At 33.2% G+C, this 14,879-nt stretch overlaps 2 protein-coding genes across 3 annotated transcripts in view; one reads left to right on the top strand and one right to left on the bottom strand.

Moving 5' to 3' along the window:
* The window catches only part of LOC113398427 (tetra-peptide repeat homeobox protein 1-like), a 306,660-nt gene that overhangs the window by 209,851 nt on the left and 81,930 nt on the right, over positions 1 to 14,879 (bottom strand). The window lies entirely within an intron of this gene.
* LOC113398442 (inhibin beta chain) lies at positions 1,201 to 11,718 on the top strand. 2 transcript variants are annotated; one of them, XM_064217101.1, is made up of 5 exons: positions 1,201 to 1,288; positions 9,723 to 9,786; positions 10,139 to 10,345; positions 10,583 to 10,950; positions 11,063 to 11,718. In XM_064217101.1, the coding sequence occupies exons 3-5, from the start codon at positions 10,231 to 10,233 to the stop codon at positions 11,207 to 11,209; spliced, it is 630 nt and encodes a 209-aa protein (XP_064073171.1). In that variant the 5' UTR covers positions 1,201 to 1,288; positions 9,723 to 9,786; positions 10,139 to 10,230; the 3' UTR covers positions 11,210 to 11,718. The 2 variants fall into 2 exon arrangements, with proteins under 2 accessions (XP_064073171.1, XP_064073170.1); XM_064217100.1 differs by having other exon boundaries at positions 9,723 to 10,345.

Here is a 14,879-nt window from a genome sequence, read left to right as displayed (position 1 = left end):
TGTCTTGCTGTTTTCCTTGCGATGTTTTCGTTCAGCGAACACGAAAAGAATCATAAGCAAAAAAGTACGTGAAAACTAAGTCGTGTTTGGGTCCAAACCCAACTCAATCTCCGGTTAAGATTTACGTGTTCTAATTAACGGTATAACTCGACTCTGAAATTTAAAAAAAATAAACTGTTTAATGTACACTCATCCAGAGAAATTGTAAAGGAAAGTTCGCAGCTGGACAAGAAAATCGTACTAATTTAATGTTGCGTCTGAGTTAATGTTAATCTTAACGATAAAATATCAGTTAAGAGAATATAATTAGCAAAGGGAAACTTTAATTTGCTTAAGCAATATATTATTATTTATTTATTACTAGTGTCCGCCGGGGCTGACCGGGCGCAACTGTGGCAGATTCTGTGTTCTGTCAAGCTGCCTTTATTTCAAACATACAATTGTTAATTCATTTAAACGAATAATAAATGCCATTTTTTCTAATCGGATAAGTTACACATTGTAATAAATTTTGTATGTACAATAACAGTTCATTGTTGGTTAATTTGAGTGTGTAGCGTTCCGTAGAATCGTAGCACGTCTACAGCGTAGCTCATTCTATTTGCTAACGAAATTAAATCGTAGGTTAATTATTAATATAAACATTATTAATTTGTTTGTTTTATTTGGCTGCGAAATGGCCAGAGATATTCTTTTCTTATTTTATTTTAGTTGATTTGCTATTTATTTGATTGAATTGGAAATATTTTTTTTATATAAGTAATTGCTTCGATTACAATTTAAATATGTACTCCTGTTTAAGAAATACGAAATAATATTTAAATTCATTCATGAACATGTATGAATGTTACTATAGTGCTCGAAATACTTTTAGTATATAGTATGTGTAAATATTTTAAACATACTTTTTATTATGCCAATTTGTAGTATTATTACATTTTGAATAATCAATATTTAATTTAATAATCAAATAAAGGTAAAAATATATGTAAATAACGTACCGACTTTGACCTCCACGACAAAAATACAAGAATACTTAAAATCTTTATCGAAACGCTAACGATACTGCATTCTTAAGAAATTAACAAAAAAACCCACCCCAGCCAACCGCTAGCCGCAGAAAACTTGCCAGCTATTTGTGAATCATGTCCACCCCCCGGAGTATATAAAGCGAGGGTTTCCCAAGACAATTCAGTCGCGTCACATTCACCGTGGGGGAAGGCTGCTCGTCGCTGTCAATGGAAAACTTTTTACGTAACTCAAACGACGACAATTTTCCCACCTGAAGGTGAGTAAACCTTTTGAAAATCACATAACTAAATGATACAAAAGCACTCGCTCTAGTAATTAATGATACTATGAATGCAATACTTTACATCGTATTCATTTTTTGCTTAAAACATTATTTATTAAATAATATCAATGTTTTTAACACAGATAATTAATGAAGTAGAATAAATTAATTTAACAATCATATATTATATAAATACTATGAGGCTGTAGACGAATTCAAATTCACTTCGCAGGAAATTTAATTCATCAGACTCATATACACAATTAAAAATTTAAACGAAATCACATAGAACTGATATATCTTTACTTCCAAATTATAAATCTAAAGTCAACGTTAGTCTATGAAGTGAGAGACTTATTGTTTTATATAAGAAATTATTGTTTTATTAAAATAATTGTTTTATATAATGCAGTAAATGCTTTAATACAATATTTAAATTAATGATAATACTTTGTGACGTCCGTTTCATTATGTATTAATTCTAATTGTCAATTAATGACACAATGCCTGATCAAAGAAATACCTTCTATGTTATTTATCTTCTTAACATTGTAGTATATAATAATTATTTTTTTCACTTACATCCAAAATAACTCATGTACACAATTTATTTGAAATTTTATCATTTTTACATTAGCAACACTGTAGTGTTGTGGACCTCTGACCCTGAAATACAAATTGCATAGTCAGCGATTCCTCGAAAATTAATTGCACACTTCATTTCATATGTAATAAAAAACAAAGGGTTTTAAAAAATATAACTTAAAAATGTTAAGTAAAACTTAAAACTGTTAGATACGCTGAAACTAGTAACGAGCATTTGACATAAATTATTTAAATCTTAAACACATTAAAAAGTTATGACCGTAGCGGAGTCAGATCGCCTAGTCCATTAATAAAATGAAATAGTACGCTTATATCTAATATTTCCGTTCCGAGATAAAATCATGTGATATTATTATAAATAGCGTAATCTCTTCAAAGTTATATAAAAGTTGTGAATTTTGTTTTTCTTTTAACTTTATTTACTTTGGCAAGGAAACGTAAATTTTAATTCACTTATAAGTTTTCTTTGCTAACAAACTAAGAATTAGAATATAACATTTTTGAAGAAATTGGAAAGTCTTAACAAACTACGTCTAACACTACCACGATTGTGTACTTACTTAACCTTACATTTTTATTATGTTATTTTATTCTAAACTATTTAAAAAAATATATTATAAATATTATCACCAGTCGATATTTTTTCAAACAAATGAAAATGAGAACTATTTAACGGTTTCAAGATATCGGTATATAGATTAATACTAGCTGCACGTCCCGACTTCGAACGGCTTCAATTCATATACCCCGCTATATTTAAAATGTTCAAAAAAGAGCATTTCTTAGAAATCTTATGTCACAAATTTCAGCTTTCTATACTAGATAGTTTTGGCTGTGCGTTGATAGATAGTCAGTCAGGACAAATTGTTTTATAATCATAAATTACTTTACAGATATTGAGCAGAGAGATAAAATATGAATATCTATTATGACAGATATTAATTTTTTTATAAAACTACAAATCTCAAGGGTTTGTTCATTCGTTTGAATGCTATAATCTCAATGACCAAACATTTTGAAGAAGAGCTACAACCGACTTGCGATAATAACAAAACACAATTAATAATGATTTATCTTTCTAAATATATCTTTTTATGTAGGTACATAGCTTATACATAAGACATTCCTAATAATAACGTTATATATTCTAGAATAAGGTCTTACATTACTTCGTGAAGTTTGTTATATTTTCACACGCCTCTTTATTCAATTGTAATTGTTAAGGATTATGAATAAAAGCCTTCCATCACAGAATATTACAATAGACGCTCAATTAGGTATATACTTTAACAATTATTTTTCTATACAGAGCTGAGCATATGTTCCTTCCCGCGCTCAATCGTTATCTTTTATTAAAACTATGTATTGTTTACTGGACGCAATAATCTTAAAAATGAAATCTTTATATATACATAAAGATTTTATTTGGCTATATAGACAAAGCTAACAATACCTTTGATTATGTCTATATAGACTATCAAAGATGAGAACGCATCAAAAAAAACTATGGCCTACAGTCGGCAAATATGTTCACGCACATTAGCACAGTAGTATTACATATGGCGAGTCTGAAGCTCAAGTTTGTTTTAATTATCTTGCAGTACAACACTCGTATCTATATATAAATGATCTAAATAAATAGTTAACCTTTTTATTTATCTTTTGTTTGATAGTAAATTTATAATAAGATTTTTTTAAATAGGGTTCGAAAAAAACCTGTTCGATATATGGCAGTAACGCCAATAGTATTAAAAATAACTAGTCAATAATGTCACTGTTTATTTTTAATACTTAACGTGTACTCGCTAAAAATAAAGAATAAGATGAAACGATGAGAATTCATAGAAAAAATTGATAACAAATGTTTTTTTTTTTTTTTTGTATAAATAATATAATTTATGCTATCACGCCATCTACGTTTTTAATTTATTTTATGTATATTGTGTTATTGTATATATTTTTTTAATTTCAATGAAAAATAACAATATCAATCGCTATCGAATTATTATATCGTTTTTTTTTTTAAATAATCATTGCTCTTTTTCTGCCAGTTGTATATTTGTTATATATTTAAACTGAAACCAACTTCGACTTTTCTTCACAAAAATAATTCTCATCCGAATCGTAACGGACGCCTATTTCTAGTAGTTTATAATGGTGACGATACACTGCAGATTCTGGAGTAGGTACCACCCACTCATCAAATATTTTACCGCCAAACAGCAATACTTAGTATTGTTAGACAGTCAATGTCTATGGGCGGTGATGACCACTTACCATCAGATGGCCCGTTTGCCCGAATGATGAATTTTCAGAATCTGGTATAACATAGCATTTATGTACCTCAGAGCATCGATAGGAGCGCGCGGAACATAATATTGTTGGACAATTCTCTTATCTTAATTATTTTAGACGAATATCAGATTCAACCTTTAGACAAAATCTTTATAAATCATAATATTTATTAGGTTAGTCAAAATCAAACGTTTTATTCAAGTAGGCTCGTAGTATAAGGCGAAGATTTCCCACCATTTCGGGACGTAGAAACTTACCGAAAGGAACCGACAGGAGACTCAGTAGTTATTTTTTAATTATAAACCGCGTAAATGCTATGGTCCGCGTAGACTTAGATAGATTTAGTAATTAAGGTTTCTGAAGTGTTGTCGTAAATAAACACATTTTTTGCGCTTATATTGCAAACGCTCACTGAACCCTAAGAGATAGATCAAAATGAACTACAGTATTGTACACCTTAAAAAGGTCTTCAAAAAAGTCCGCGATGGTATATGTCTATCTCTTAGGGATAACTCACAATAACCAATTTTTATCCTTTACTTTTTCGAGAAATAATGGCTTATTTTCGAAGTAATTTTAAGCAATACACCATTAATCCTTATCCAATTAATTACCTTAAATATATTGTAAATTTAATATACCCTTTACAGTATGTAATTTGAATGAATATATATATATATATATATTACAGATTTAAAGAGTAGGGACATAGCGGTTTGTATTGTAAGACATTGTGTAGTATATTTAGTAACAGCATTGCACCCGTGCGAAGCCGGGCGGGTCGCTAGTATATAATAAAGTGAATATAAAATGATCCGCGTATTATTACTCAGATATGAATAGATTGAAAACAATTTAGTTTTTGATTTCAGTTTTTTCCGAGTTTTTCTTAAGGATAATATTACCCGTGTTCTTCTTTAGGATTAATTAATAAATTTAGATTAGGATAGGGAAAAAATCTTGTCTATTTTTATAAGATATTGTTAACATCACTTGAAGCTTAAACTTGAACTTGTTTTGTGATGCTGTCTGAAATAGTGTTTACGTTTGTGATGATGCGAGTGAAGGGCGTAGTAATTATGTAATATTATAAATTCAAAAATGGGTTTGTTTATTTGGTTATTTACCCTTTCAAGTTTTAACGACTCAACCGAGCATCATAAAAATTTGCATACGTGCTGTCAGGGGTAGGAAAAGGTCATAGGATGCTTAATGCCTCACTTCCGCATTTGTAATACGAGTTTGTATTCCATATTTGTTTTGTATATATCAATATTGTAAGAACCGAGATTGCCCAGCGGTTAGAACGCGTACATCTTTACCGATGATTAAGACTTCAAACCCAGGCAAGCACCACTGAGTTTTCGTGTTATTAATTTGTGTTTATGATTTATCTCGTGCTCGGCGGTGGAGGAAAACATCGTGAGGAAACATGCATGTGTCTAATTTCAAAGAAATTCTGCCACATGTGAATCCACCAACCCGCACTGGAGCAGCTTGGTGGAATATGCTCCTAACCTTTCCGAAAAAGGGAGAGGAGCCCTTAGCCCAGCATTGGGTAATTTACACGCTGTACATATGCTATAATGTTATAAAGAGATAAAATTTATTTGCTTGTATGTAGCAGGTAAACTCCAGAATAAATGATCCAATTTTTTTTCACTAAGAATGCTACATTATATCAAGGTACTATATTCAGAGTGGGTATAAATTATATTTATATCATGACGTTTTCTTTTTTAATATATTTCATCTATGCGAATCCGGCTCGGGTGGCTAAAATTTTGATTTTAAAATCAAAATATAATTTATCCAAGTAGGCTTTTACAAGCACTTTTGAATCGTCATTTAACAAACAATATAATAAGTGAAACTACTGTATAATATATGATACTTAGATAACATTAAATCATTTTTGTTTGGTTAAAGCGTTAGAGGTTTTATTTATTCACATTATCAATAAAAATGAACATATTCCATTTTTAAATAAAATCTTTTTCCTATAGAATAGATTATAAATTGTGTCGAGTATTCTTTGAAAATACATAAAGTTAATTGTAAATAGAGTTTCGTTGATTGGCGACAACGATAGAAAATTCGGGGGTAGAAATCTCCGTATAATTTTTTTTTTTAAACCGATATCTTTTCGTTGTCTGTTACATAAAGCTATAAAGCCTAGTGTGAATACAAAGCGTTGCAAGTCGATGATTTCTAATAATAACTAAATCTATCTACGTGTACGCGGACCATATAATTCTTCGCGGCTTATACCTAAAAATTAACTATGATGCCGGAAAAAGTAAAATCAAGACATTTCTAATGGAAGAAGGGAATATGAGTCACGCAACTAAAGGTATTACTATTAACAATTAACGCGAAACGTAAAACTTCGAAGAAAAATAATCGTGATAGCGATCTCCGCCTAAGGTTCAACGGCCTGCTACCACAGCAATTAATATATTGTGATTATATAATAAGTAATATGATTATATTTTTATATATGTATTTATTGTTTTATGATATATATGATTCCGTTAACTATTTACTTTTCAAATAAAATAATTAAATGGATAAACAATAAAAATTAAAAAATATAAAAACTGAAATACATTGTGAAATTCAAATATTAGGTTACTTTTTTATGCAACTTGTTTCGTATTAACTATTTATAATTTAACTTTATTTGAAAAAAATAATTAACTGTTTTCTTTACGTTCACCACTAACACATAAAAGTCTGCGTAAAGTGTCTTTAACATTTTCTTGTTTTTTGTACCACACAAATAATGTCCAAAATCGTAAAACCTCTTTAAAAGGAACTTTCATTGATCTTATTATAGTTTGTTATATGTATGAATAAAGCTAATATATTCAAAGAAAGATAAAGTATTAGGTAAGCAGTAGGTGTCATGAAGAACAATAAATTTTGCTGACTACAAAATCTATTGGGGTCATCTGTCAACCTCGTTAGGTAGGCTAGCTTACTTACACAGTTACTGTACACAGTGAAAGTAGCCACTTTCAGGAATATTCGCATATTGTTAATACATATTAACAACCTGTAAATTTCCCACTGCTGGGCTAAGGCCTCCTCTCCCTTTGAGGAGAAGGTTTGGAGCATATTCCACCACGCTGCGCCAATGCGGGTTGGTGGATACACATGTGGGAGAATTTCGTTGAAATTAGACACATGCAGGTTTCCTCACGATGTTTTCCTTCACCGCCGAGCACGAGATGAATTATAAACACAAATTAAGCACATGAAAATTCAGTGGTGCTTGCCTGCTTTGAACCCGTATCATCGGTTAAGATGCACGTGTTCTAACCACTGTACCAATTCAAGTCCTTTCTTTTCTTTTTTAAAATTTTAAATAAGTATCACTTATTTAAAATTTCGCTTGTAACGTTCACTTGCGTAGAAAGTATCTGGCTAGGTTTGCTCGCTTATAAAATTACCAAAATCAGAAGAGAGAAATCAGTTCTCTCTAATATTACTGGACGTTTTCAATTTTAAAACAAGTTCTTTAAGGTTTTCTTTAAATTTTAGTAGACCATGTATGGAATAATTTATATTCGGAACAACGGCAACTTTTGTTAAGAAGGTTCGCGAAATACCTATTGTAATCGTGACACACTTGACGCAAGCGATTTACTATTTTATTAGGCGGAGCGGAAATTGCAAAAAAAATCTGATATTTAAAACGAAACTTGTATGGGTCTTACCCATAGAAACGTTTCTATGTGATGTTGGAGTGAAACGCGTCTCACGCAAATAAATAATTTTAAATAAATTATGTACATATAATTATATTTAATTCGACTAAAGGGCAATGACCTTAGTATGTTCTATTCAAGGTGAAATGCTGACTTAATTATTGTTTTTACGATGTATACAAAAATTTAAACATTAAATACGTTCACAACTCTCTACCTGAAACTAAATCGATCCATAGCACACTAACGTATAACAGAATTTCACCTTACTAAACTCACCCCTAATGTACCTTGGCAGTAATAATACTGCGTCTGCAATTGAAAGATTGATCAGGCGTAATTTAGCACTTAACTACCTCGCTGAAGATCTATGTGAACATGCTTAGTTTTCGTGTAAACTAAATTAAAGAGGGCATAAGAATCGATATAGTTTGTTGCATAACATTGCACTAGCGACACGTTCGATCCACTGCCGTGAATTATTCAACCCCATGTAGGTACCATGGCTAATTTTAAACTGGCCAATTGACCGCCTTAGTCTTTAGCAAGCGATTTAACGTTGAATATGAAAGGCAAGAGCAAAGTATGATTATTAATTCAGTATTTCTTCATAACTCGGCCGCTACAGTCCGATTGATATCAACTTGGAATTGTTTGTATTTAATAAATGTCGTTTTAATTGTGCCAAATAAAATACAACGAATAAACAGTGCTCTTAAACGGACTTCGATTTAAAAAATCAAAAATAAATTTGGGTCTAGAAGAATTCACGATATTCATTCGTATCGTATCGATTTAATAACGAGACGATCGATTTTGTTCAATTTTCGATCATTTCGAAAATTAAACTTTATTTAATCTGTGATATATTTATAGTTTCTTTTGCGAAAATGTATAAGCTTGTCGGCAAAGAGGAATCGTCAAAGACATTTTCATGGTGCATATTCATATTGTTTTATATTATAAAAAAATTAACAAATATATATGTCGGTCATATTCGAATTTAGTTAAACTCTTTCTTTTATTGTTTTGAAATCGGAAGGAAAAGAATCAGCATTGATCATCCTATTAAAAAATAAACAAGCACATTTATATATGAAGGCAGTAAAACATTTATATTTAAAAATATATTTTTGATTCACAATTTAAATGAAATATGTCATACCAACTCTCGCTTAAGTAAGATGTTTTTAAATAAATCTGAAACACGTCCTTATTACTTTTTTAAAACCCCTATCAAAATTTCTCAGTTCAAATATGACAGAATTCCACACAATCTTTCAAATATTTTAAAGGTAGAATTTCCAAAAGTCTCGTCTTAGTGAGTGACTACGTCATGAAAGGGCCTTGCTTCAATGGTTTCAGTTCTTCAACGATATCTCAACTAACATGTTCTTTAATGTGATAAGAATATACTTATTATAGAATTTTCGACTGAATTACAGTCCTAATAAGTAAATCATTTATAAACGATTAACTGTTGATGAGAATTGTCAGTTCGAAAATTACCATTTTACCTTATATCAAAAAGCTTACAGCCGTAGATTTTTGTAGATATTTTCAAGTAAATGTCGCCTACGGCTGCACTCGCGTTGTAGGTTTTGGTCGTGAAATATTAGAAAAAAATATCTAGCCTACAACAGGCTTGGAGTTCATGCTGGCTTCATACCATGAGATTTGGTGCAGTGGTTTGGCCATGAAAGAGGAGCAGACAGACAGATAGACAGACAGAGTTACTTTCGTATTTATAATATCGGTATAGATAAAACAATGTTTAATTTAAAGCAATTATTCAATTTTTTTTTTCTTTTCAGGCATCACAATGCGCAGAGCCGATCGCCTGCGTGGGGTTCTATTTGCACCGTTGGATATTCCGTAGTCAAAAATTTTCATATATTTTATCGAGTATAACAGCTGCTGTGAAGCTGTTATTTAAATTCTATTTACCTCCAATCATTAGGTTTTTCTATTTGATGTCGGCGTATGCACGGTAACGCGCACCTGAATCGGCGTGTGTATTCGTGCTCACTTGAACGAGTAGACACGGCGACCGGGCTAGTGTAGCCTACAGCCATAGGCGACAAACGTACGCACCCGGCCTTACCTCTCCATCCTTCCTCACGCCTCACAGCTGCTGTTCGAGTCATTTCGCCTTAGGTAGGGACCATAGGGCCACTTTTTAGGAAACGCATAGAATCGTGATTTGAATTAGAAAGTTTTCTGTTATTAGGTGAGACGCTAAATGGTCAGCGTCTTATCGAGTTCCGACTAGGCCAGGAAGCAGAGTCGGAACAGGGGCTGTCAGTAGCGGCAGCCGAGTTAATGGTGCGCGCTGAAGCGACACCGAAAGCACGCCGTCTACGCTACACGCTCTGGGCGTTCACCGTTCACGGGAACTCGAGCGTAGGCGAACTCGCCGGCACTACAGAAGCCGGGGGTGTGTTATTAACGTTATTATGTAAACTTTCCATATTTACAATGTCTCTTTTCGCTAGGCTAGAAGTTAGATGTCAAGGCCAAACAATATAAAAATGTAGTAGGTACTATAAAGGCTTATTTTACTTAACAAACAATTAATCAAATTAATGCACTTTCGTTAGTTGCGCGTCCACAAATATACCTTTAACATATATTTTAAATATACAATGATATTTTATAAAACGACATCGTTAAGGTGGTAGAAGCGGTCGAGGATGGCAGCGTGTAGACGTAACGGGTGCCGCGCGACGATGGGCGGCGGCGGGCGCGATGGAACCGCTGCGGTTGCTGGTCGACTGCAGCGGATGCGCGGGTCGCGTGCGACTGCGGCTGGGCGGCGCGGCGGCGGCGCGACCGCTGCTGCGACTGCGGGTCGCAGCTCGCGCGCCTCGACGTCGCCGCGCACTCGACTGCGATGCCGCCGCCCACGGCCGCTGTTGCAGACAGACATACTACGTGAGCTTCCGCGCGCTCGGCTGGGACGACTGGATCGTCGCTCCTGAGGGCTACTACGCTAATTACTGCCGTGGCGCGTGTGAGCCATACCTCAACTATCACTCGCAGGTAAGATTCTAAGTTTTCACTGAGTTGTTAAGGTATATAAATTGTTTTTGTATAATCGTATATACATACAAATTTGAAAGTGTTCTTTAACTTATTTCGTTAATGAATGTAGGTGGTGGAGGCGGCACGGCTGGAGCGCGCCGCGTGCTGCGCGCCCGTGCGCTTCTCCGCGCTCTCGCTCATCTACTTCGGTGCCGACTCGAACATCATCAAACGCGACCTGCCTGAGATGGTGGTCGAGGAGTGCGATTGCCCGTAGCGGCTCTGTACATAGCCTCCGCCGCGTCGCCCCGCCTCTCTCCCGCCGCCCATGCGGTAACGCTTTCGCCGCTCGAATCTGATTTAATCCGAATCGATTATAAATAATATTCTCGACTTGTGTAATATTTTGTTCCTCGCGTTCGAAAGACTGTATCCTAAAATCGAATAACAAGACCGTCTGCGGTCGATTCGTGTCTCGGGTGCGGTGCCGCTAAGACGTTTTGCATTCCAGTGCGGTGCGCCACACGCGTGCTATCGAGTTCTGTTGCGTTACGAAAACGTACCTCAATGTCGCAACCTGCCAAATTCCCTCGCAACCACGTGTGTGACGAGCCGTTGCTGCGACCGGCAGCCGCACGCCGCTGGTGCGTATCGTGTGTAGGCAGCCTAAATAATTAAATATGCCGTTTTCTTTCACCCCGTTTGGTGATCGCTTGTAATTATTGTAAACTGTATTATAATAATTATTATAATTATAATAATAATAAATCAACTTTTTCATAATTATTACGACTTCTTTTATTTCATCATCACCCACGTAAATATATTTTGTTTGTATTTATGTAATTATATTAATCATGAAAAATAATTTAAACCGACCTTATCTTAATCAATTGCTATCTAAAATTATAATAAATTTAAAATAACATATAGGCAAATATAGTTTATATCAATTTCTTGTATAAATATAATAATAAAATATATTATTACAACCTTGTAACCTAACAATCCTTCCTTTACATTGAGAGATCAACATCATATCAAGAAATATGGATGATTTCTTGAAAAGTTGATCACGAAAGATTATATAAAACCATTAATACTCACCTCACTCACACGAAGAAATAATAATAATTGAGATAAAATAATAGTGTGTTTTATAAAAAAATTGTGGATAAATTGTAGACTGTGCATATTGTTTTTCTACGAGCTAATTTTAATTAATATTATAAATGCACTAAACTAATTTAACATAAAATATAATCCGTCGAAATTTTACTCTTTGTAAATAAATTTTTCGACAGTTTACACTTTGTCTATATTGATTATTTAAACTGACCGTCCTTACAATTTTACGGTGAGTTTTGACTTAAACTCTAAATGTTATACTTTTTTTCGAGTTTCTAAACGTAGATTTGTAAATAATTAATAGAAAACATCTTCCTAATCCACCAACCCGCATTGGATCGGCGTGTTGGAATATGCTCCAAACCTTCTCCTCAAAAGGAGAGGAGGCCTTAGCGCAGCAGTGGGAAATTTACAGGCTGTTAATGTTGTATGTTCCCAGTTTGTTACCGTCTCAGTTCAGTTGTATAGAACTATTTTAATTACTCTAACTTTTATGACAAATATACATTCTACGTGTGTCAAATATACCATGAAATTAATTTATACATTAATAAATACATTCCGAAACCATTATAGCGTCTTATATCCATTTCTTTTTCAAATAAGTATTAGGCGGACTGGAGAATGGGACACCTGATGTTAAGTGATCACTACATTGGTGCTTTAAGAAATATTAACCATTCCTGACATCACCAGTGCTCCTCCAACCTTGGGAACTGGGATATGATCCTCGTGCCGTAGTTATACTCACGCTAAAATCGGAATACAAAAATTACTTTGTATTGCGTTTTCGCGGTGGAATATCTATTGGATGGGCTTGCAAATGGCCCTACTACCAAGTAAAAACTTATAGGAAATATATTGAGTTGGCAATATTGTAATAGCAATAATTTTAAATATCATTATTTTTTAATATTATTATGTAAATCTCTTCGCGTATTTCTCGGCGTGTGCAACGGTTACAAGATCACTTCGGCTCTAGGTATATTCGAGTAAAGACTTTTAGAATAGAGCAGAATATGCTTTATTGTTTTCACAAAGCATATGAATAATATAACTTATAAACAAAAAATATTTATATTTACAGACAGTCGCTTTCCGCTTCTATTCGATGGTGGAACCTACATTCCAAACGATTGTTGATTAGTAATCTCAGTTTATACATACTCTTTGGATATCTGATACGTTTGGTTTATGTATTATGTTTGAATTACTTTAAATTTGGAATGTTAGTATTTGTTCAGATTGAATTGTCGTATTTTATTATTCCGTAAAAATCACTTGAAGAAGTAACATGTCTAGTTATCTGACGTAACTTATGTATTTTATATATATTTCATATTGATTACATTTAAACAGAAATTAATTCAAAAATGTTTAAGTTAAAATAAAAAAAAAATACTAATCAGTTCTTAAGTGTCTTTTTGGTTTGAAAGTGATTCCATTAGTCAAATCTACCATTCAAGAAAGATAGCGCTAGTTTTACATTTGACACACTCACTTAAATTACGACTCAAGTGCTGATAAGAAGCATAATTGAATAAAACGAATTCACGTGGTGATATTGAAAAAACACTTTACATAGACAAGTGTTGCCCTAGTTTAATAATACACAAGCTTCGCCTACTTCGCTAGGCGTAAATAATAATTCAGTAATTATATAGCTCGTACTTTATTATTAACGATATTAGTACGGATGTATTACAGAAGTCTTAAATTTTAAGGCGCTTTAGTCGGTGGTAGGGCGTTGTGGATTAAAAACCGAATAAATTATTAACCATCTCCCATAATCGCATAATTTTATTTATAGCAAGATAACAGACGCTGTACAACCGAGCCATCTGATGGAATGTAATCGCGGCCGTTGTCATAGAAATTGACATTAAGAAATTTTAATTATTCCTTAAGTAAACGTGCCGCAAATGTTACGAACTATGACGTCATATTTCGTTGTGATTGTAATTAGACGTAGTAATACCGGGTTAATATATTTAGGTTAATCCGTTTTCCTAGGAATTCGTTTGCTTCGTTCCGTTGAGTAGAATTGCTTACGCGGTCAGAAATTGGATCAGAAGGCTAAGAAACAGATACTAGTGTAAACATAAATATAAGACATCCTTTATTTTGCTATTTGGTGGTTAAATTATGAATGCCTGGGCGGAATATAAGTCCCCATAGGGACGAATCTTTTCTCTAAAATCACAAGTAATACAGCCATAAATTGCTGTTTTAAAATACACAGTATCCACTTATGATTAATAAACATTAGTTTTTTCTAATTATAATAATACTTTCCGGGATATATTTACACAACCATCTTAATTTAATTAAGTCCTTAAATACATACAAATGTAAATTTTTTTAGTTACTGTATAAATCATGATCGCGTGGAATAGTGGCAAGAATGCTAGCAGCATTTTCCCAACATGAACACCCTGTAAATTTCCCACTGCTGGGCGAAGGCCTCTTCTCCCTTTGAGGAGAAGGTTAAGAGCATATTCCACCCCGATGAATTATAGTAACAATTATTTTAACTAAATTAACGAATACTATATTTACGATTTTTATCACATGTATGTATTTTTCCGATATTAGTAAGTAGATATAAGCCTACCATATAATTTTATCTAACGGTTTTTTAAGTATATCATATTCCTAGTTTCTCGTATAAAGGTCATCGCCCACGCAGTAATATCAATCAAACGTAATCGACAACGTTTATATATGAAAATGTTAATAGAAGTAGAAAATCCCCCTCAATATAATAAATATGTTGACATGTATCAATTCCTTCCTGAGGACCTATTCTAAATAGTTGT

This window comes from Vanessa tameamea, chromosome 15 (assembly GCF_037043105.1).
Source record: "Vanessa tameamea isolate UH-Manoa-2023 chromosome 15, ilVanTame1 primary haplotype, whole genome shotgun sequence".
Classification (NCBI taxonomy): Eukaryota; Metazoa; Arthropoda; class Insecta; order Lepidoptera; family Nymphalidae; genus Vanessa; species Vanessa tameamea.
The sequence above is the reverse complement of the archived record's forward strand: the minus strand, read 5'-3'. Positions and strand labels throughout refer to the sequence as shown.

Coding starts and splice junctions, on each gene's coding strand:
- LOC113398442 (XM_064217101.1), top strand. CDS start 10,231: ATGGTGCGCGCTGAAGCGACACCGAAAGCACGCCGTCTACGCTACACG. Junction 10,346..10,582: donor CGGCACTACAGAAGCCGGGG/GTGTGTTATTAA, acceptor GACATCGTTAAG/GTGGTAGAAGCGGTCGAGGA. Junction 10,951..11,062: donor ACCTCAACTATCACTCGCAG/GTAAGATTCTAA, acceptor TAATGAATGTAG/GTGGTGGAGGCGGCACGGCT.